The sequence below is a fragment of the Brachypodium distachyon genome, chromosome 1 (assembly GCF_000005505.3).
Source record: "Brachypodium distachyon strain Bd21 chromosome 1, Brachypodium_distachyon_v3.0, whole genome shotgun sequence".
NCBI lineage: Eukaryota > Viridiplantae > Streptophyta > Magnoliopsida > Poales > Poaceae > Brachypodium > Brachypodium distachyon.
The window spans coordinates 29,210,739-29,233,478 of NC_016131.3; the positions used below are offsets into that span (position 1 = coordinate 29,210,739).

Consider the following 22,740-nt stretch of genomic DNA (forward strand, 5'->3'; position numbering starts at 1 on the left):
AATAATTAAAAAAAGAATACATGAAGATGCTTCGAAAATTTACTCATCTTCTCCCAAACTTTTGCAAGTACACAGCACATTCTGATGTCTACCTGCCACAATTTCTGGATTTTTAAAAACCAGAAAACACATTTCCTTTCCAAAATTGAAACAGCAATGTTGTCCCTAATGGTGTAGAAAACACATTTTCTTAGAGAAGATAACCAGTGATGTTCTCAAAAAAGAAAAAAAAAATAGAGAAGATAACCAGTGCTTCCACCCCTTAGTTTTTAAAATTTGTGACATGCGTTGGGAGCACGGTAGCACCAATTGAATGGGTTCATAAGACATGTGTCTACCATGTCACAAAGTTTCAAATCCAAATTCATTACAGGCATAGAGAAACAAAAAAGACAAATTCAGATGTGAGTAGGTCGCAAAAAGAAAAAAACACAAAGACAAAATTTCTGGCGTTCATGCTTAGATTTGTCTTTTTTTTTTCTCTGTGTATAATGAATTTGGAGTGAAAACTTTGTGACATGACAGACACATATCCTATGAAGCCACTCGTGTCGGAAGAACGGTATCATCCTAAGGAGTGAGAGCACCGGATATATTCTTCACTCAATTTATTTCAAAAATTTTGAAAACATTTTAGGAGTGCTAGTTGGGATCGCTGAATATCTTCTCCAACCTTTCAGCCCCTTTGCCCTTTGCCTTCTCTTGCACCGCTATTCGAGTCGCCCGCTCCCAACTTCCTCGCCGCGCGCACCGCGCATCTCGCCTCGCCCGTGGCTTCCCCCGCAATGAGCTCCTGCTCCTCCGGCCGCCGCTCCTCGCCGCCGATGGCCGCCTCGCCCGGTCAGAAGAGGGCGAGGGGCGACGACCCTGCTTCGCCTTCTAAACCCGACTCCGATTCCGCCCCCGCCAAAAACCCTCGCCGCGCCTTCTCCTCCTCCCCATTCGCCGACTTCGGGAGCTACATGTCCGCGAAGAACAGCAAGCTTGCCGCGCAGTTCGATGCGGACGCGGCCATCTCCGCCGCGACACCCGGCGGCGTGTTCGCGGGCGTCTCCATCTTCGTGGACGGCTTCACCATCCCCTCTAGCCAGGTGCCCGCTGCTTATATTGTAGTCGTGTGTTCTAATCGATTTTTTTCGAGCCTGGAGGTTATGGGAATTTATTATCTTCTCATCATTTGTTGTTTGGCAGGAGCTCAAAGAGATTATGCTGAACAACGGAGGTCGGTTTGTCAACTACTTCTCGAGGCATACAGTGACGCACATCATCTGCACACACCTCCCGGAGAGCAAAATGAGAAATATGAGGTATATAATTGCAGGGAGGTGATTTTAAAAAACTAAAATGAAGTGAGGCAAACTCTTTCTATGCTAATGTATACGGGGGCCATAATTATGTTTTTTTCGTTTCCTTGATATTGTTGCTGCTTAATCCAGAGCATTCAGTAAGGGACTTCCTGTCGTGAAGCCAGCGTGGGTGGTGGATTCCCTGGCAGAGAACCGTCTTCTCAGCTGTATTTTCTTTTCTCCTTCCTTTTTGTAACAAGTCTGTTAGTGCTGAATGATGTGCTTCATTGTTGCAGCTTTTGCTTGAATGCTTAGATAAACCATGTTGCTAGCAATATTGTTTATTAATACTAGGTTTTCTTGAGTTGTGAGTTGCATCTGTGCACAATGAATCCAAACATTGCCTTGGATAATATATGGGGTACTTTGCTAAAACTTCAGCACTATTTTGTAATGATGAACAGGGTATTATTGGCAAATGTTGTTTTTATCTTAATTAGGAAGTCCTGCACGGTTGCCATCCACTATTTTATAAAGTTTTGCCTAGTTAATTCATGATAATCTACAGTTCTGTAATAATGAACAGGGTATTATTTGGCAAACGTTGTTCCCTCAGCTACGATGGAATAGCCATAAATCCTTTTCTTCAAAATTTAAATATATTGACATGTAGCCATATTTGCCAGTAAATAGCAGGTGTTAGCCCAATTAACAGAATTATTTAATTGAACACGATATTGAATTTGTAATCATTATGGAGCGGTTCACTTTTTGCTTACCTTTTCTGCCTAGGACAATGGTTTAATCTATCTATTCTTGCCATGGATGCTTCAATTTGTTTCTGTCTGGCACATGCATAGCCTGTGATTTCTTATGACACCTGTAGTTTCTATCCACATACATTACTTTGTTTGTTGTTATGACCGCTGCTTTCTTATTTTTCACTAAGGTGTTCCATATCAAATAAGTCAGCATAATTCTTCAAGCCGAAAGCAGATGAAGCTTTCTGCTTTCTTTGCTGGGAAACAGAAGGGAATGCATCACCAGGGCGATCGAAATGATGAAAGCACAGACCCTGACTTCCATACTGTTTCTGCTCAGGCGGGATCACAAGACCAAAATGAGTCTTGTGAAAAGGAAGGATCATTAATGAATGCGGAGGTAGCAGAGGACTCACTATCCTCGGTTGAACGTGAAGTTCCCACATCTGACGAAAGAGATGGTGAAGATTTTGCAGTTGATGAGGATTACAGTGCTTGTGAAACAGCATTTTCAGGAAGTATGGATGATGGCATGGATGATAAGCTTTATGTGGCTGATTCCCCTGATGCTATGTCCATGTGTCCAGACGTATGCGGCACAGGCTCTGCAGGCAGCCATTTGTCGTTGGGTCTGTTGGAGAAAGATGCTGCTAAATCTTCTAGCCGGTCACATTCAACCCTCACGGATCCTAATTTTGTAGAAAATTATTTCAAGGCATGTTGCTCAAACAATTTAGCATGTTCTGTTTTCATAAGTTTTTAGCATGCGGTGGTTCAAATATTATAACAGTGCTACCGAAGTCTTGAATCTATTCTCTTGTATTGTAAGGAGTGGATAGAATGAAATCTTGTGTGCAGCAAGTGCATTCTGAGAGGAGGTTTAAGTTTAAAAAAAATAAAATTTGAAGTTTCTATTTACTGAAATACTTTGTTGCTTTAATTTGATTATATCATCAAATGCCTTTTTCTTAAATGTTCTATTACAGTTTATTTGATACACTGATTTAAATTTACCATGAACTTTATTGGAAGTCTAGCATTCTCGACTGCATTTCATCGGGACCTGGAGAAATCGTTACCGCCAGCGCTTCTCAAATTTACTTCAAGCTAAAAGCAGTAAGGGCAACAATGGTCACATGGAGAAGAAGAAAATAATCATTCATATTGATATGGTAATCTTGTCATCCTTTTGTGCAGTGCACATATAAATTGTGTTCTTATAATGCTGAATTTAATCCTGAAGGAAAACTTTTAAATTGCACTAATCTTCTAAATATTTATACAATTGTGTATTTAGCTGTACAATTAGGAATATCATTTCGTAACTTTTGGTTATCTGGGTTTAGTTGCAAAAGGAGTACACTGAGCTGTGGAAACCCTGACCAGTTCACAGTTTTGCAATGAGTCCAGCGAGCATAGCGTTGTATTCTGCCTGTAAAGGACACATCATCTTCCGAGAGGAATGTGCTAGAAAAGAGCTAAACATACATTGAGTTGTCAGTGCATTCGATGCCATCAACCTAACCATGAATTTGTTTTCCATGTAATTGAATTCCATTGATAAAAAAGAATCATCCCAGAGACTAGCAGCAAATCAGATTTTCAAACTTCAGTCCAAGCAACGGGTCAATCAATTGTTGAAATTTCAATCGTACTTGAAATCAATTCTCACAGAAGACTGAAAATCAATATTTGCTTTTTTATTTTGATCCTTGGGGTTACCTTTCTGCAGTTCCAGTACCATATTTTGGTACTGCTGTCATCAGACACACGCCAGAGCTACTTGCGTTATACTTCTTTGTCGTTCATTGTCAAAAGGCTCTCACATTGGTCTTTGTACCTGCATTATACTTGTTATCTTGATCTTTGACATGATCTTTTTTCAATTCCAGGACTGCTTTTTTGTATCCGTCGTCATCAGAAATAGGCCAGAGCTGCACGATAAACCGGTAGCAGTTTGTCATTCTGACAATCCTAAAGGAACTGCAGAAATATCTTCTGCAAACTATCCTGCACGAGACTATGGTGCTTTAATTTATTGGAAATCACAATTGGAGCTTAAAATCAGGTTATGTAGACACATCTGAATATATTTTATCCTTTCTGTTGTGGATTTTAGGGATAAAGGCTGGTATGTTTGTTAGAGATGCCAAAACTCGGTGCCCTCACCTGACGGTTGTTCCTTATAACTTTGATGCATATGGGGAGGTATACCTTTTAGCTTACTATGATGATCATTTCATCTTGAACTTTGTTGGGATACTGCTTTTGTGAAAATTGAGGTGCTGGAATGGAACTATTGTAGGTTGCCGACCAGTTCTATGGTATTTTGCATAAATATTGCAGCAAGGTTCAGGTTTGTACTGTACTATCCTTTGCTTACTCAGCATGTTTTCACGTTGATACAATCCCTACACGATGATTGCCCCATATACATCCACAAGTCTAACAAAGTTATTTAGGCTTTGAGCTGTGATGAAGCATTTCTGGATATGACTGAATGCTTACACGATAATCCAGAGGAAGTTACACAGAGAATGAGAAATGAGATTTTTGGTACAACAAAGTGCACTGCTAGTGCAGGTATGGCTGAAAACATGCTCCTAGCCCGTTTAGCCACCAGATCTGCAAAGCCGAATGGACAGTTATTTATTTCATCTGAGAAGGTATGTGTTCATCTTGATTGTACCCATGCTTACCTTTGTATGTACTAGCTGAATTGAATGACGGTTCTCTTTGGAACAAAATTTTGTAGGAATTTTACCTATTTCCCGCATGTTTCTTGCACTTGAAACGAGCCTTTACAGTTGATTGCAACTGAGAGGTTAACCACAATTGCTTGTTGACTAAGAGTGCATGTGCTATTGTTTAGTAAATGTTACCTGTAATTTTTCTCTGGGCATATTAAATCTGATGAACTATGCCGTAGACTATTAATGGCTATTCAGCTTGGGAGTACGCGGTAAATAAGAAACAACCTTGGGAGTTTGTGACTTTGTGTCATGTACATATTTTTGTGGACAATTATTGAGTGTTGATTTAGTTTTGGTTCAAGACTTCAGATTACTAGTGGTATCTGGTTATCCTTTCAGTTACTGTGTTATTTGAGTTTAATGATTTCACTTTAGTCTTTACATATAGTTCAGTATAATTCAGGACAATTAATTAGTGCAAGGATTGTCCTTCTTATTATGGCACAGTTTTGTTTTCTTGCTTAATCGGCTATCGATTCCAAGGAAATGAAATTTCTCTGAGCATCATTGTTACAGGCTGATGATTATTTGAATACCCTCCCTATCAAAGCACTTCCAGGCATCGGTTATACTGTTTCTGCTAAACTGAAATGCAAAGAAGTTGAGTACTGTGGTCAGCTTCGCAACATTTCAAAGGTTTGTCTACGTTATCTTTGTGTGGTTTAACATATAGTCATCCGCTCCCTTCAATGAAATTAAGAAGTGCATGGTCGAGTGGTTTACAAGTTTACTTATGCTTGCTTGACTGCATTTTACTAATATTGAATCGAACGAATATCAGTTCATCTTTGATATCTGCTATGCAATGACCATATCCATTTTCATAATCTCTAATCTCTAGGTCTATGCATGGTTTCTACTTTCTTTACTGATTCCATTCAACAAACTTTACTACCATGCAACCCTTCTTATGTAGGATGCTCTCCAAAAGGACTTCGGAAAAAAGATTAGTAACATGTTATGGAGCTATTGCAGAGGAATTGATCATTCTGTTGTTGAAGCTGTTCAGGTAGAAGCATTCTAGTTACTTTTTCTGTTGAGAGAACCTGCACTTCTATTGTCAAGGTGCCATTTTTTCGTGGGAACATGCATATTTGATGCCAGTTTTGTATTATGTTTGCATAACTAACCATGGTATCTTGTAACTGTTATGCTGTTAGCTCATTGTTTCAAACGCCTTGAATTAATTGCATTTTACTGTTGTTTTTGCCTGATTTGAATTTCTAACCAATTTCATATTGACATGCAGTATGCCTTCTTAATACAAGGGAACAAGAGCACCCCCAAAATTCTAAGAGTTGCTTTTCCAAACATATCCTTAGGAAGAAATTAATCACATGAAGGATGCAATAGATATGAAATCAGATTAATATTGCTAATTTCGTGCACATCACAATAAAATGTGGAAGATAATATTTCTTAAAGACGTAGAAAGTGTGCTACAATACATTCTCCTTTTCTCACAGATTGTAGCTGTCACAAACTTGGAATTACGAAAGGCATAGGGGAAAACGAAATATTATGTAAATGCTAATTTTTTCGCTTTTCAGCATTGCTTCCTTCCTGCAAATATGGATCACACCTTTTTGATTGGTTTTGAAAAATGATGCTTTCCTCCTAGCTTCTGCGCGTAGAATAGATTGTTTGCTGAAATGCAACTGTGTAATATGGCATTGCGTTAGTAAGAGCTGAACATAGCGTGTGCAATTAGACATGCTAGGACTTTTTATTTACTGCGAGCAAGGAAATGCTAGGACTAATGTGGTCTCCAAGTATAGTACTCCCTCCAGCCAGAATTACTTGTCGAAATATTACATGTATCTAGACGCTTTTTAAACATAGATACATCCATATTTGGGCAAATTTGAGACAAGTAATATGGGTCAGAGGGAGTAGTTCTTTTGAATTGAATTAGCTGTTGACATGGATGCAGTATTTGCTTCTTACAGGGATCAAATGGCTTGATTTTATCGCTGATATTTAGCAGGAACTATGTTGATTTTAGTCATCCTTTCTTTTGGAATGGGATGCCCTGAGTTTTTTTTGCTTCACATATAATACAGGAAACGAAGTCAGTTGGTGCTGAAGTCAATTGGGGAGTCAGATTTAACGAGAACAAAGATGTGCCCCTTTCAACTTTTCTGTTATGTGTCATTTTTAATGCTACGCCTTTTTGTGTTTAATATTTTTATTCTCTGCAGGCGGATAACTTTCTTGTTAACCTCAGCAAGGAGGTTTCTTTACGCTTACAAGGATGTGGACTACAGGGCCGTACCATTACCCTTAAGGTTGTTTCTATTGATTACAAATCCTCTCTCCACTTCCGTGGCAATTGGTTGATGGTTCATAAACTATATATTCTGCCTTGAAGGTGAAAACAAGAAGGAAGGGTGCTGGAGAGCCAGTAAAGTTTATGGGGTGTGGTGACTGCGAAACCATGAGCCGTTCCACCACAGTAAGGGTTAAATTGTGCATGTGGATAGATCGAGTTGTGTCATTGTGTTGTAATTTTAACTTCTTTTTGCCTTTCTGCATCAATATGTTATTTGTGTCGTGGTGTTATTATTTTCACCATTTTGCAGCAAGGGTTAGGCAAGTATTTATCCTAAAACAAGTTCTCAGTTCTTAGTGCGCATGTGTTTTACCTGTTTTTTCTGTTGCATTCTAATGCGAAATGTGATATTTTTTATCACTGTTTTTGTAATCTTTTCCGATGCTGTTTCAAAGATAACAGGTGCAACTGACAGTTTAGTCACCCTTCAGAGAATTGCAAGGCAATTGTTTGCAGCTTTTCATGTTGGTAAGGTTGGCGCATTCTTTTTCATATCTGATATACACCCTTGTAGACTCTGCCATAAAAGTCTAGCCTTCTGTTGCGGTTACTTTGTTAAAGACTAAGTTCTGCAATGCCATATTCTAGATGTGAAGGAAGTTCGGGGAGTTGGACTTAAAATGTCGAAGCTTGAGCATGCAGATTCAGCTCGGGGAGGTATCTTGTAACTATTCAAATTTTCATATATCCGTTTCTCTCTCTAATGTTTAACACCCTTTTGGCCTTAGTATAAATCCGTCTTGCTATTCGCATCCGGATAACTAAAAATACTGGCAGGAGTTGGGCCTGAAATCACAGGCGCAAGTTAACCATTTTGAAAGTGGCTATGGTGCTTAGGAAGTTTTTTTGTTAGTTCTGACAAATTTAAGAGTACTGCTGAAGATAATGTGTATATCATTGCTGGAATAAACAGCTCTGTTGTGCTACAACTACTGGCAGGGGTGCATCCAGCAAAAAATTCCACTGGGGTTATTCTATTAAATATGTAATATAGTCATTGCCTACTTACAGGTGCCATTTTTATTTCTAAAGAGGATTCAGATTTGTACTGTCATCAGCTAGTCATTTGGGTCAAATGACCCCAATGCTTAGATGCTGGATCCACCCCTGACTACAGGTTTAACATCCAGCACATAAAGCCATAAAGGCTTGAGTGCTCTCACCAAACTAGATAGCATCTGTGAATAGCTATTGCACAAAATAAGTATGATTTCCTCTGTTTGGAAATACAATGCACATTTTGTCTTGCACATGACCAACGAGATATCAGAAGTGAGTAGACTATATCTGATATTTTCTCTAAAGTACTACCCCCTCCGATCCATAATAAGTGTCGGTAGATTTAGTACGGAGTTAGTAGAAATTTGTACTAAATTTTGTACTAAATAGCCGGCACTTATTATGGATCGGAGGGAGTATATTCAATGCAATGCATGTATGGAACACAAAGTAAAACTGGATATTTGTTAGAGGTACAGAGGGAATAGCACACTTAGTTTGCATTCGAACATGAAATATGCCTATATTTATGAACAAGAAATATGCCTATATTTATGAACAAGAAATATGCATAATCAAGCTAATCAGTTAATGCATATGCCAGAACCACTGTAATATTTCCCACACATGTTGTTAGGGCTGAAAACAGAGCCGAATATTTGTGTCCTTTCCATGGAAAAACAGAAACCGAGAGGAAATATGGGAACGGAATTTTGCAGAACGGAAAGGAAATGGAAATTTAGTTGCCGAAACAGAAAGGTGGGCGGAACACTGGCGGAGACGGAATATTCTGTGTCCGTACATGTGGAGTTTTTGTTTGTCTTATTTTGTAGCCTAGTCTTGTTGGACCCAACCCAAGCCCATCCGCATCGACCACATGGTAACCTAAATACCTATTTTCTCCCCCGAGTCCCCTTAGTGACCCCCTTTGCGATCCCACATCCTCCATGTCTCCATGGCACCGCCACCCTCGGCCCCCAGTCTTCCCTGGTGCTGCTGCACTGACCACTGATTGGCACGGCAGCGCTTATGTTCTTTGTCCGATGCCTGTCCTCCACCCCTCTGACACCTACACCCCCGCTGACTTCAGTGTTCCGGCGAACACTCATTTTCATATCTGTGTCCGTATCTCATTAACCGTGTCTTTGTTTCCGGCAGTATCTGCTTCCTTATATGTTTTCGGGATTTTCATTTCTGCTTCTGCTAAAAAACCGGAAACAAATACAACAACACCCAATTTCGTCCGTTTTCGCTCAGTTTTCACTTTTTCAGCCCTAGTTGCTGTAGTGTTTATGTACCATTGCTTTTTAAAGCTAATCAGTTAAGTCATGTGATATCAGAAGGTGCCTTTCCAGGACATTAATGCAATAAGTTGACAACTTTTATTTCTTCCAGACCACCCTTATGACAGCTTGCCCTAGTGCTTCTTAAATGTTTTTTTTACCAAAAATAGTGACATTGACAAAGCAGTCCAAATACTATGTCCAGGTTGCAATGTTGATAGTTTTATGCCCAAATCCTCTTAGGTGCACTGCATGTTCTCCCTTCCCTAGCGCTTAACTGATTTTATGCACTACTTATCTTCTCATGGTTGTTATTTTTCAATGAAGCACCACAAGGGAACATGCTTAAATCATGGCTTGGTTCATCATCTGAGAAGCTCAAGAATCAGTGTAGGGAGGAAACCTGTTTGCTTGGAAACAATGATGATGCAGGTATCGTGCATTTCTGTTTTTCATATCAAAGGCGTTGTTTCCATCGTGTAGCAGATGCATTCTTCTGATGTCATGTTACATTATTCTTGCTTCATAGCATTGGATTTGCAAATTTTCCATCGTGTTAAAAAAACCGATTTTGACTTGTCAGAGTTTGTCTAGGAACCAGTGAGCTGCGAGCTTCGGGAAGCTCCAGACCATCATTTACGGGTGTGGCATCCCACTCATCAAAGGTGAACGTTACAAGTAATAGGTCCACCAGAGTTCCTCCTGTTGAGCTGCCACCATTATCCGAACTTGATTTGGAGGTCCTCAAGAACCTTCCTCCAGAGATAATGTCAGAAATGAATGACATGTACAAGGGAAAATTGCATGGTTTACTGGACATGACAAGCCGTGATGAAGGCAAGGAAAACAATTCAAAATCTCATGTTTTACCTGCTGTTACTCAGAACTCCGTACCTGTTTCTAATGCAAAGTTGCATGGATATGGAGAGTGCAGAGACTCCATGCATTTGGAAAAGCAGGATGATATTAAGGTGAGCTGAATAGTAAGCTTAAAACTGGAAACATGGTGGGGGCATACAGTTCAAAACTGCTACTTGTTATCTTCATACTTGGAACCATTCCTAGATTATTCTAATTGTTGCCATTACTCCCACAGGGAGCATCAGACGAGGAGTTCTCGGGTGTTCGAGCTGCCAATGCTTCTTGCTCAAGAGACAGTGAAGTGGTTGATGCAAAAGGTGTTACACGGCTTGATTTCATGCCTAATTCTCTAAGCCAGGCAGACTTAACAGTTCTGCAGGAATTACCTGAGGATGTCAAGGCTGATTTGTTTAATGTGCTTCCATTACATGGGCCAAGAGATCCAACATGCAGCATTTCCAATGTTACTGAAAATAAATCTCAGAGTGATGGAGGACCCGATGATCCAAAACATCCAGTGATTTGTCTTCTGCCGGGGTGGGTTGAACAGTTCAGGGTTAGCAGTTCCCTAATATTGAATGCTATTGCGGAGCAACACACAAATTCTATCTCTAGTCGACCTTTATCTTCCATTTTGGAGCATGTTTCTTCCCTTCTTCCTCTGTGTCCTAACTCAGGTAGTGAAGAATGGAACAACACGCTTTCCTGCCTCTCTGAGCTTCTTACAGAGTACGTACACCTGAAAGTCGAGTCTGATATTGAAGAGCTGCACAAATGTTTCCGTCTTTTGAAAAGGTAAAGCATTCAATTATTCAACCATCATTAGATATGAATTTGTTGGAACATTCTTGCGGTTTTGTACAGCATAGTTACTGAAACATGAATTGATATTAGGCGTTGCAGCCTCTCTCTCTCCCAGAGGGATGTAATTAGTCATGAAACTGCATTGTTACTGTTAATTACTGAGCTTCTCATTGTAGGTTCTCGTCGGTATCTGATCTATTTCTGGAATTGCATGATAGGATTCTTCCTTTACTGCAGGTAAAAATCGACATGTTTAATATTATCATCAGTTGTTTCAACTTAAAAGTTAACCAGCACATGTCGCCCTGCACCACATGTGCATAAATTTGCAAGGTGGATGCACCTAGGTCCGTCAGTTCAGCAATTCAGAAACTGGATATCTAATTGCTTGGTCATTTTGTAGGATTCTGTCAGTCAGCATTATGGTGGGATACTGCATTTCTAATGAAGTTCAGGTGATACTAACAATTACGCGATAGAAAAGATTGGAGTGGTGCTGCTGTGCTGGTCTCTTTGTGCCATTGTTTTTCAACGGTGAAGCTGCCGCCATCACGCTACTTAACCATGGAGTGCGATTGGTTCTCCTTGTCTGCGGATATTGACTGAATCAGGGTTCTGAATGCCAGCCCTGTTGCTGCGTCATTTAGGAGGGGATCATGTACACATGTAAATATTACTTTCTGCATGAACGATGCCATGAGCTCGCGTTTTTGTTCTTCGAAACTAACTTGGCCTATTCACGTTTCAAATCCTTGATGTTACGCAAACCTTGTAATATGCCATTTCAGATCATGACGAGGCAACTGACACCCGTGTGAAATTTGGAATACACCGGTCCAGCTTGTATGCAATCTGTGTTGAGAACATTTCTGATCCTTGGATGAATGTATATGTATGACGTACTATTCAGTTCAATCTCGTTCTATGTCAAGACTAGCAAATCAGAACTTGTGGCAAGTTAAATAACTCAAATTGCCAATTGGAATTCGGACAGGAGAGTTCAAACTGCAAAAGGTACAGAGCTCGAAATGGAGCTTTATTGACTACTTAAGGAAACAGTTACAATCACGAGCATCCAATTGCTCGATGAAGCTAATTGGAGCAACAAAATACCACAGAACAGTACCATTATGTACAATGCAAGATGTCTGGGTGGTGCTTAGAAAAATTAACCGGTTTTTGTTAAGCACTGATGCTTATTTAGACTAAACAGATGCCTAACTTGGCACCTCCTCTATACAAATAAGCACTAGTGCTTAAAAAAATGTTTGGTTTATTTTCGTAAGCACCTGTCTTAGCACCTTGCATTGTACATGCTCTAATGCGTCATCTTTCGACTACATCTTTCTCAACATGACTACTCTCCTTTTTTTTATTTAATCAAAGGGTTTTCCCAGTTTCATTAATGAAACCATATATAGTTATTACAAGGAGTCTTAACATAAAAACTGGAATAAGACTACCAGCAACAGATCTCTGAGACATGATCAGGAAGATACTAGGCCTATTACATGACTAGTCTCCTAGCTAGAGCCCTAAGCCCCTAAACCCTATGAAGCAAGCCTGGAGACGGAGATGGTCTTCTTGACCATCATGGAGCTCCCGCACTTTGCTCGGCTCCTCTCCTTGATGATCGGGTGCATCTTTCGCTGCCTCTGCTTCAGCATCTCCGGCGCCTCCACGACTTGTATCCTGCGCTGCCGCTTCGCGTTCTCCGCTTCTTGGTACCCTTCCTGGAACTTGCGCTTTGTGGCCTCCATGATCGTGTCGGCAGAGCAGAGCCCGGCACGGTCGCCGCGGACGACGCTAACGGCGGGAGCGGGAGACACCTTCTTCGGCAGCGGCGCCTCTTTGATTTTCATCATCTTCTTGGCTGTCGTCTCGAGGATCTTGCTGGCGGCCGGTTTCTTGGTTGCAGGGACATGCTGTTGGCCGGCGACGGTCTTCTTGTTGCTGGGCAGCGGAATCTGGTCCAGATTCTCCATGGCCGCTTGGACCGTGACGAGTTCGTCCTGGACCGACGCCCTCCACCGGCTCATGATGCCGCTGGCGAGGACGCGAACTCGCTCCGAGTCGTGCTTCAGCAGAGCGCCGACGGCCTTGGCGAGATCGGTGGTGGCAAGAACCGTCGGCATCGCAGGAACGAGCCGCAGCGTCTCGAGGGATTCGGCCATGACCTCGTCGAGGACGAGGCAGAGCCGCTCGGCCTCGCGGGCGTCGTCCGTGGCGTTGCAGAGCAGCTCCAAGATGTCTCCCCTGATGCGCCGGAACTCGTCGCGGCAGAGGTCAGGGTCGGCGGCCTCGATCGCGGCGTCGATGCTGGCGAAGGCGGCGAAGAAGGGCTTCCAGCGGCGGAAAGGGCTCTGCGCGGCCATGGCGACAGGCGAACGCGAGAGCACGAATCTGGGGCTTGGATGGATCGACAGCAGGTGGCTTGAGGAGGAAGGGATTAAGGGAACTTCGCAATTCGGCTGATGGATCTCCTCAGCTTATATCGAGAATCGGGAGTACGAGTAATGCTCGAAGTCGGACTCAGAGCAAGGAAGCGCGTGCTTCAGACCTCCTGTCCGAATTGAATCGGGTTCAAGAATAAACCGCAGACGCACGCGCGCAGCCATGTGTTGCGCGGGCGCTACGTAAACTTGGTCGGCTTCCATGGCATCGAGCCTGACAGCGGACAGCCTGAGCCATGTCCTACAGGAGCTCCTGAGCCGACGACGGCAAGTGTTTGCTCGTGGTTTTGGACGGGCTATTCACCAGCGACGGTCGTGGTGCTCCAGCGTGCCCGTGGTTTGGTTTGCAGGCACCATGCCACGCTTGGCATCCAAGCGTGCAAATCCAAATCAATTTACCAAATATGAACGGATTTTTCTCGAGTTAGATATGACAAGACGACTGTCAGTCTGTCATGATTCAGTTTATTCACTTAAGAGTTGCACGGCGCTTAGTTTTTGTTAGCTAGTCGGCAGAGGCCAGCGACGCGCTATAATGGTTTGGAAGTAGTCCCGCTAAAACTATGATGATTTAGCGCTAAACAGAAGAAATGCTAATAGCCCAACAAACTGGACATGATTTAGAGCTAAATCTTCATCACCGAACCAAAAACATCGGCCCAAGGGATCGTTCGTCCGGCCCATTCCCGATTCCCTCTTTTGCCCTTTGTAAATCACCACGTGAACCTAGCCTCGTTCCCGGCTACTCTTCTCTCTAAAAATTCCGTCCAACAAAAAATGTCTCAACTTTAACTAAATTTGAATGCATCTATACACTAAGTCATGTTTAAATACATTCAAATTTTGACAAACTTGAGATATTTTTGTTGGACGAAAAGAGTAGTTGAGTCCAGTGGACGATTTGCAACGGCATCATTACATGTGATATACAAATAAGAATCTATTCAAATCCAAATCGCTTAGGACAATCTCTAAGGGTGTGTTTCGCTCAGGGTTGGGGCCAACCCATGCGGACTCGCTCGGACAAGACCATTGTTTGGTTGCCAATTAGCTCGTGGGCGGGTCCACCAGGAGAGAATATTCGGCCCAGATGCTGGTCTGCGTGACTCGACCAAATCGGCCGCATCATGCGGCTCACGGGCTTTTCGTCTCTCTCGCCGTCTCTCCCCTCTTCTCCCCCTCCTCCTCCCCACCTTGGCTACTGCGGACCCTGACAGCAAGTGACGGCCTCGAGCGCGACCACTTCCTTTGTGTCACCGCTGCTGGTCGGGCCACCGTCTCCTCCTCCTCCTCCTCCTCCTCCTTTGTCAACTCTACAAGAGCATCAATGGGTGGCCCGGTCCATGGTGGCGTCCATCTGGCGAGGTCGGCCGCACGGAGCGAGTAGAGGATGCCTGCATACTACATGTACCGTCACCTGGCAGTGACCGACGCAAGTGCGGGGAAAGGGAAGGGAGGTGTGGACGACCAGCGAGACTCGAGAGAGAGGGGAGGTGATGGCGGCGGCCTACGAGGCAGTGGCGGCCGCAGGTCGTCCTCACGGCGAAGCGGTGTCAGGGAGGTGGGGGGTGGAGGGGATGAGGAGGAGCCCTGCCGACGACAGCATGGAGAAGGTGCTCAGGGCCGAAGTAGTGGAGCGGCATCGCTGGCCTGTGAGGACGACCTCTTAACCAAACATGAAACAGCTGGTTGACTCCACCCCTCTTAACCAAACACGAATTTTGGTTGGCTTCAGCCCTAAAACCTGGTTGGGACCAACCCACCCAACTCTCTCGAGAACATATCCTGTGCTCCCATTCTTTTAGGTGCTATCGTGCTCTCACACACGGTAGCATTACAAAAAAAATTCAAAAAATTCGAAATAAATTGAGTGGATTCATAATATATGTGTCTATCATCTTGCAAGTTTCAAATCCAAATTCGTTATATTCACAGAGAAACAAAAAAAGATAAATCTGGATGTGAATAGGTCGTCAAAATATAAAAACACAAATGACAAAATTTCTAACACTATTCATGTTTGCATTTGTCTTTTTTTTCTCTTTGTGTATAATGAATTTGGATTTGAAATTTTATGATAACATAGATGCATATCTTATGAACTAGCTTAATTTATTTCGAAAACTTTGAAAACTTTTTAGGAGTGCTTCCGTGCATTGGTAGCACGGTAGCACCTAAAGGGGTGGGAGCGGTTATTCTCTCCCCAACTCCAGTCTCCAACTAAACACACCCTAAATGTCTTAGGGTCGCTATATTTGCGTTATATCTTTCTTAGCTGTTGGAGAACGGTCGCTAAATGGTTAAGCCCGCTATTTAAAAGTTTGGTAGATAGTGGCGTTTGTATAAAACAAGGGACAACATTCACAAGACTCACTCCCAGGATGGGGGACAGATGGATTACCTGACGATATTTTGGAAATTTGGAAGAACCACAAGATCTAAAGGGGCTCAAAGGAGAATGATTCAGGCTTTTGAGTGCCAACATTGTTGCTGTGTCATGTAAGGGGGGAATCATCTACATCTGTAAATATTACTTCTACATGAACGATGCGACGAGCTCGCATTTTTTGTCTTCGTAACTTAGCCTATTCTCATTCCAAATCCTTGATGTTACCCAAGTTCAGATCGTGACAATTCAGATTGTGACATTTCGCATGGATGAATGCATACGATGGTTTGCTGTACATATGTACTCCGTATGTATCGAGTCCAATTTCGTTCTATCTCTAGAACAGAAAAAACTGAAACTCTTGGCAATTCTATGAACTCAAACTGCAAACTGGAATTCGGACAGAAGAATTCAAACTACAGTACAAAAGTAAAAGAGCTTTGTCGAAATGGAGCTTTATTGGTTATTTGGGCAAACAGTTACAGTCACGAGCATCCAATTGCTCGACGAAGCTAATTGGAGCACCAAAAAACCACAGAACAGTACAATGCGATTTCGACATCTTTCATGTACATCTTTCCCAACATGCATGACTACTCTCCTAGCTAGAGCCCTAAACCCTACGAATCTTCGAGACGGAGATGGTCTTCTTGACCATCATGGAGCTCCCGCACTTTGCTCGGCTCCTCTCCTTGATGATCGGGTGCATCTTCCGCTGCCTCTGCTTCAGCATCTCCGGCGCCTCCACGACTTGTATCCTGCGCTGCCGCTTCGCGTTCTCCGCTTCTTGGTACCCTTCCTGGAACTTGCGCTTTGTGGCCTCCATGATCGTGTCGTCGGAGCAGAGCCCGGCACGGTCGCCGCGGACGACGCCAACGGCGGGAGCGGGAGACACCTTCTTGGGTTGCGGCGGCGGCATTTCGGTGATTTTCCGCGTGTTCTTGGCTGACGGTTGGAGGATCTTGGCTGAGACAGGTTGCTGGTCGGCCACGATCTGGTCGGACATCGGAATCTGGTCCAGCTTCTCCGTGGCCGCCCTGAACCTGACGAGGTCGTCCTGGAACGTCGCCCCCCACCGGCTCACGATGCCGCGGGCGAGGACGCGAACCCGCTCCGATTCGTGCTTCTGCAGAGCACGGACGGCCTTGGCGATGTCCGTTTTGGCGAGCACCGTCGGCATCGCAGGGACCAGCCGCAGCGTCTCGAGCGATTCGGCCATGACGTCGTCGAGGATGAGGCAGAGCCGCTCTGCTTCGCGGTCGTCGTCCATGGCGTTGCAGAGCAGCTCCACGATGTCTCCCCTCGCTTCTCGGAGCTCGTCGCGGCGGAGGTCCGGGTCGGCGGCCTCGATCGCGGCGTCAACGTTGTCGAAGGCGGCGAAGAACGGCTTCCAGCGGCGAAGAGGGCTCTGCGCGGCCATGGCTGCCGGCGAACGCGGGCACGAAGCTAGGGCTTGGATTGGATGGATAGCAGGTGTCGTGAGGAGGAAGAAAGTAGTGGATCGAACTGCGGAGTTGGGCTGATGGATCTCCTCAGCTTATATTCGGGATTTCGCATTACGAGTGATGCTCGAATTCGGACTCAGAGCAAGGAAGGTAGGAAGCGCGTGCTTCAGGCCTCCTGTCCGAATTGAATCTGGATTCAACAATTAACTGCAGATCGACGCACGCGGCGAGTTGCGCATCCAGCGCGGCACATCACAGCCGTGCGTTGGGCGGGCGCAACGTCAACTTGGTCGGTTTCCATGGCTTTGAACAGGATCATACCAAATTTAGAGACAGCAATGTGTAGTCACAAGCAATTGGGAAATGAGATGCACGGCTACACACATTATTGTAAGTGAGCTTCTAATTCTTGAGGGAGGATCTACTTTTGTTTCCCGCTGTTGATTTTGCTGCTGCTACGTCCTTTCTCGACATTGTTTTCTGACTTCTCCTTCGTCAGCTGTACCATGGAGCCAACAAAGAAGGAATGAGATGTGTAGATAGAGATAATTAACCACATAGTGCTCAATTAACCATTTAGAATTTGCAGATTTACAGGGGGCGATTTCATATAATTAACAGTTATATCAAATACCTTTTCATGTTTCTCCCTTATATTTGTAATATGTGTCAACCAACATTTTTTTATTTTACCTAGTCCTTTTTTTAATCCTAGTAAGATTGTTTGGAAAAACAATCATATATACCCTGCTTAGTTAAACTCCAAACTGGCTGGCCAGTCCCTTTTAATTTTTACATAGTATTTACCCAGTCTGTTTTCTTTACCATGTCAGTTCCAGACCCGGCCAAACCTGTAAATTTTTGGGTTTTCATGTGGCAAAGAAAACGGTCCAGTCATCCGCCCATGTCACATTTGACATCACATATGGGTCTAATCGCTCAGAAACGCCACCAATTGTCTTAATCTAGCAGATTTGGGTTATGTGAGAACATCGGTCCAAAGAGTTGTGATTCTATGAGAAAATAGTGACAACCGTGGTTCTGTGAAACCCTAGTCACAAAACGTGTGTTTTTGTAAAATTTACTCCTAAAACTATAAAAAAAAAGTTTGCAAGTAGTATTTTTCCTTTTCAAGTTTAACAATGGTTATTGTCGTGTAAAAATCCAGAATAACATAAATGTGGTAAATATACTTTGAAAGCATAAATCTGTTAATCGATTAACGGAAGAAGATGGAGCTACCTTTGCTTGGCTTGCCTTATGGTACTTGTAGCCCTGAAACGAGAAAGTATGAATTTATAGTCAGAAAGTGTTGTGGTTGTTAATTATATAATTAAGATGAACCCCTAATTTAATTAGTTGTAATAATGTCTTGAGACGTGTACTGATCACATCTACTTAGAATCTAAGAGAAATAATCCCTCTGTTTCACAATTTTACATTTGGGTTTATCCTGTATCAGACTTGGTCGACTTTGATTGTAGAAAAAATCTCAACAAATCCCCAAAACCAAATAAATGCAATATGAAAATATGTTTAACAATAGATTTAAGAGATAAGTGCTATATATTTTTAATCAGTGAACTAGTGCGAGTGTAAGTTTCATGCCTCTCATCCGTGTAGATTTAGTCACAATGATGGTTTCGCTCGCTCAGTTCTGTTTTTTACTTGACAAGGACAGCTCGAAGGTGGTTTCGTGATCATGTTAGAATCAGGTTTGACCGAACCAAACCACCATCGGGACCAAATCTATACTTTTTTTCTTTACCTTGAGGGGTGAAATTTACACCAAAATAAAGGGACAAAACCTATGTACACTCGCGCAGTAGTTAAGGACAAAACAGCTCACTCATCTCTAGATTTAATGTTAGAGTTTCGTGCTGCATATGACAAATAAACTACATCTACGATCACAAAGATTGACTTAGGACATACCCAAATAAACATAATCCCGCTTTTCCATAACCTAATATAGTGCATTCTAGTTTTGTCCAAATCAAACATTCGCAAGTTTGACCAAGTTAATTTGTACAAAAAATATCAACACCTACACACCAAAATAGCATCATTATAATTTATCTTTTAAATGTACTTTTCAGCATGCATTTATTTGATATTGCAGATGTTGATATTTTGTTCACAAAACTGGTCAAACTTAACCAGGTTTGTCTTAGGCCACAATAAAAACGAGGAAGTATATTACAGTACTCCCTCTGATCCATATTAATTGTCTCAAATTTGCCAAAATATGGCTGTATCTATGACTAAAAAATGTCGAGATACATACATGTAATATTTCGAGAATTAATATGGATCCGAAGAAGTAGTATATTGTGAAACAAAACAGAGTACTAATTAAAGTGTTACCAACTTGAAGGGTCTGATTGGTGTGCGTGTGGTTGACGTGCGGGTCATCAAATCTCAAGAAGAAAATGGTCTTACTTTATCCGTCCCGTACAGATAGTCGCAGTATGTAAAAACCGGAGCGAAGTTGCTCCGACTCTTTTCTCCCACGAGGTGATGGTAGTCATGGTGTTCCGCCCCTCCGTAGAACGGGATCAGCTTCGTCGGGTTGAACGGGAAGTCGAACCTACACAGGCCGGCATATTCATTCATTTCCTTTGAGATACTCCCTCCGATCCATAAAAAATGTCGCCCACTTAATACAAAATTTATACTAACTTAACTTAGTACAAACTGCGACACTTTTTATGAATCGGAAAGAGTACGATCATCGCCAGCCATTTACTTACCCGCAGTGAGTTTCGACGAGGACTAGCTGGAAAACGAGGAACCAGAGCCAGAGGGTAATCATATGGCAGGGCACGAGTGCGGGGCCGGCCATGGCGGCGACGCCGAGGAAGAGCACGTCGGTCCAGTGCGCGTAGGGCGCGGCGAGCGCGAAGGGCGCGTTGAACCGGTGGTGGACGCGGTGCACGTGCTGGTAAGCCCACGGCGTGTGCAGCAGCCGGTGGAACCAGTAGCCCGCGTAGTCGTTCACCAGCTGGTACACCGCCAGCTGCGCCGCGAGTTCCCCCGCCGACGGCAGCGGCAGCCCCGCCCGGATCCTCAGGAGCTTCACGGTCGGGTAGGAGAAGAGGCTCAGGACGCCGCCCGAGAGCAGCAGAGCGCGGGCGCTGTGGAGGTAGGACCGGATGAGGATGGACGGCGTGGGGCGTGTCCGGGGCTGAAGTTTGTATGTCGGTGTGGATGTGGTGAGCTCGAGCAGTGAGAGGGGGAGGGCGGCGAGAGTGTAGACGAGGAGGAGGATGGCCACGGTGTGGCAGAAGAGGAGGTGGTCTGGAACGGCTGCCGAGTAGCGGAACCAGGCGGACTCTGCCCGTGTCATGACGCGCCCCAGCGCCGCCTCCGCCTCGGCCGCCGTCGCGTAAGGGAGCATAGTCGGTCGGATGATCACCAGGTCAGTTCGTGCATGCAGCAGCAACTGGTGCAGCTCGTGCTTAGATGTCTGGGTCGATCCAGTTTTATAGTGGTTGCTGAACCATTAGAAATGGACAAGGCCGGCCGGGGGAACCGGACGGGCCGGGGGATTATATGGTTGAGGACCACTCATTGGCCATCTATAATTTCCTCCAGCCGATCGACGACCGTGGATGAAAAAAAAGAAGGCACGGAGTATAAAAACCGATGCAACCATTGATGCATGTGCTAATTTAGTAGTCACTCTGATGCTAAATTCTAACTCAAATTTGTCCAAATAAAAATGTATCTATTTTGAAAAACGTCTGGATACGTGTAATATTTTGATAACAAAATTTAGAATCAGAAGGAGTACTAGTGTCGCGGGCATCACTGGACTAGGATGTGGATTGTCACTACTCCAGAAAACCTCTTCAGTGGTGGTCAAAAAATGGGGTTGGTGACGGTGATCACGCCCGCCACCAACTCTGCGTCACTGGAGGTTTTAGTGCTGGTGACGGGTAAAATACCCGCCACTGCTGCACCGAGATCATCAATGGCGGGTAAAATACCTGCCACCGAAAACCTACAAACCGCCACTGTAAATCCCTCCAGCACCACCCGAAAAGTGCGTGGAGTACATCAGTGGCGGGCAAATTACTCGCCACTGGAAATTTCCAGTGGCGGTCTTTGGCCACCGCCACTGGAACCTTTTCCAGTGGCGGTGGTGTATAACCGCCACTGGTACTGTTTTTTTCCGAAAAAATAAATAAATTATTTATAAAAATAAATATTCCTGTAGTACAGAAATAGTAGGAATACAGCACATAATAGGAATACAGCAGCACAGTATACAACACCAAAGAAACAGAATAGCAGCAAATATATTACAAAATTTCACACGAGTTAAACATTCAAGTCACATGCATGTATACAAAGTGTTTGAAAGAATGAGCCACAAATAGAAGTGTTCCACATAGTTTAGCCACTTTTGGCGACAATCCTGCCGCCGTAGTAATCCCCGCTCGATTTGAGGACCTTCTTGTTAAGGATTTCGCCGATGTCCTTCTGGATCTCGTACACGAGAATTTCTGAGTTGTGCCCTAACTCGGCGTTGGCCAAAAACCAATTCCTCACTTCTTCGAAGGTCTTCTTCCCCTTTGGCTGGAAGTCTTGATCATCTGCTGAATTGTGTGCGCGCAGTAGTACCCACAGTAGACGGATCCTTCAGGCTGATGCTCGCAGGGGAAGTTAAAAGTGTGCCTGAGGGGAGCGTCATGATTGCGACTGAAGCTAGGCATCGCGTACCATTTCACCGCGTCGCGATGGGCTGCGTCGATGACATATTTGAGCGGCTCAAAGTCGCGTTGTGGTTCATTCCTCTTGCGTCGCAGTGGATCAAATAATGTGAACCATACCATATCGAGGCAGATGGCGATTGTCACCCAATGGCCGCTGTTTCACAAAAGGACGCACATTGTATTAGCCAAATAATATAACAAGCAAGTCTTCCGACGGAAAAAGATGTATGTATTCACGCGAATTGAAAACAACTTACTGTAGATGGTACAATATCAATACAAAACGGCGGTCTTGGTGCTTCAACATGAATTGAGTGAGGTATTCAATTGCCAACCTTCTACTTTCGGCCAACAATGGGTCTGGACCAAGCAAAGTGGCGTTGAAGAGAAGGGGGTCGGCGACGGCCATCCCATATTGCTTCACCCTATAGGCCTCCCTCGTGTAGTGTACACATCACAGTCTTAATATGGCGTTGTCGAGGCACTTGCGGGTGAAGAGGTGAAACAAGTCGAGGAAGTCAATGCCAAAGGTAACGTCGTTTTCCCTCTGGATGTCCCTCGTATTGGAGTCAAAGAAGCTATAATGCTTTGGCACTCGAACCCTAATTTCCAGATTTGTTAGGTCTGCGCCTGATGATGCCACATTCATGTAC

The 22,740-nt window shown here is 43.8% G+C and overlaps 4 protein-coding genes across 5 annotated transcripts; 1 reads left to right on the forward strand and 3 right to left on the reverse strand.

Annotated features, from left to right (window-relative positions):
- Window positions 1-674: 674 nt before the first annotated feature.
- LOC100831516 (DNA repair protein REV1) lies at window positions 675-11,945 on the forward strand. 2 transcript variants are annotated; one of them, XM_003563418.3, is made up of 21 exons: window positions 678-1,091; window positions 1,192-1,307; window positions 1,437-1,513; window positions 2,236-2,762; window positions 3,085-3,219; window positions 3,940-4,072; window positions 4,167-4,255; window positions 4,353-4,403; window positions 4,510-4,713; window positions 5,317-5,436; window positions 5,717-5,809; window positions 6,864-6,923; window positions 7,002-7,088; window positions 7,172-7,255; window positions 7,528-7,600; window positions 7,721-7,789; window positions 9,742-9,846; window positions 10,009-10,385; window positions 10,511-11,070; window positions 11,256-11,316; window positions 11,483-11,945. In XM_003563418.3, exons 1-21 carry the CDS (start codon window positions 786-788, stop codon window positions 11,522-11,524), a joined length of 3,369 nt encoding a protein of 1,122 aa, XP_003563466.1. In that variant the 5' UTR covers window positions 678-785; the 3' UTR covers window positions 11,525-11,945. The 2 variants fall into 2 exon arrangements, with proteins under 2 accessions (XP_010227393.1, XP_003563466.1); XM_010229091.3 differs by lacking the exons at window positions 11,256-11,316; window positions 11,483-11,945 and having other exon boundaries at window positions 675-1,091; window positions 10,009-10,251; window positions 10,349-10,385; window positions 10,511-10,779.
- A 684-nt stretch (window positions 11,946-12,629) lies between these two features.
- Window positions 12,630-13,454, reverse strand: LOC112269999 (probable mediator of RNA polymerase II transcription subunit 26c). The gene has a single exon (XM_024457600.1). The coding sequence runs from the start codon at window positions 13,452-13,454 to the stop codon at window positions 12,630-12,632; it is 825 nt and encodes a 274-aa protein (XP_024313368.1).
- Window positions 13,455-16,534: 3,080 nt separating this feature from the next.
- On the reverse strand, window positions 16,535-17,341 carry LOC100840684 (probable mediator of RNA polymerase II transcription subunit 26c). Its single transcript, XM_003560444.3, has one exon. It carries the CDS (start codon window positions 17,339-17,341, stop codon window positions 16,535-16,537), a length of 807 nt encoding a protein of 268 aa, XP_003560492.1.
- Window positions 17,342-17,684: 343 nt separating this feature from the next.
- Window positions 17,685-20,894, reverse strand: LOC100832018 (methylsterol monooxygenase 1-1). Its single transcript, XM_003563419.4, has 4 exons — window positions 20,120-20,894; window positions 19,809-19,956; window positions 18,609-18,641; window positions 17,685-17,865 (listed from the first exon to the last, which is right to left on the reverse strand). The coding sequence occupies exons 1-4, from the start codon at window positions 20,764-20,766 to the stop codon at window positions 17,788-17,790; spliced, it is 906 nt and encodes a 301-aa protein (XP_003563467.1). The 5' UTR covers window positions 20,767-20,894; the 3' UTR covers window positions 17,685-17,787.
- Window positions 20,895-22,740: the final 1,846 nt, after the last annotated feature.

Coding starts and splice junctions, on each gene's coding strand:
- LOC100831516 (XM_003563418.3), top strand. CDS start 786: ATGAGCTCCTGCTCCTCCGGCCGCCGCTCCTCGCCGCCGATGGCCGCC. Junction 6,924..7,001: donor GATTTAACGAGAACAAAGAT/GTGCCCCTTTCA, acceptor TATTCTCTGCAG/GCGGATAACTTTCTTGTTAA. Junction 7,089..7,171: donor GCCGTACCATTACCCTTAAG/GTTGTTTCTATT, acceptor TCTGCCTTGAAG/GTGAAAACAAGAAGGAAGGG.
- LOC112269999 (XM_024457600.1), bottom strand. CDS start 13,454: ATGGCCGCGCAGAGCCCTTTCCGCCGCTGGAAGCCCTTCTTCGCCGCC.
- LOC100832018 (XM_003563419.4), bottom strand. CDS start 20,766: ATGCTCCCTTACGCGACGGCGGCCGAGGCGGAGGCGGCGCTGGGGCGC. Junction 19,957..20,119: donor CTCGTCGAAACTCACTGCGG/GTAAGTAAATGG, acceptor CGGCCTGTGTAG/GTTCGACTTCCCGTTCAACC. Junction 18,642..19,808: donor ATCTGTACGGGACGGATAAA/GTAAGACCATTT, acceptor TTCTCGTTTCAG/GGCTACAAGTACCATAAGGC.
- LOC100840684 (XM_003560444.3), bottom strand. CDS start 17,341: ATGGCCGCGCAGAGCCCTCTTCGCCGCTGGAAGCCGTTCTTCGCCGCC.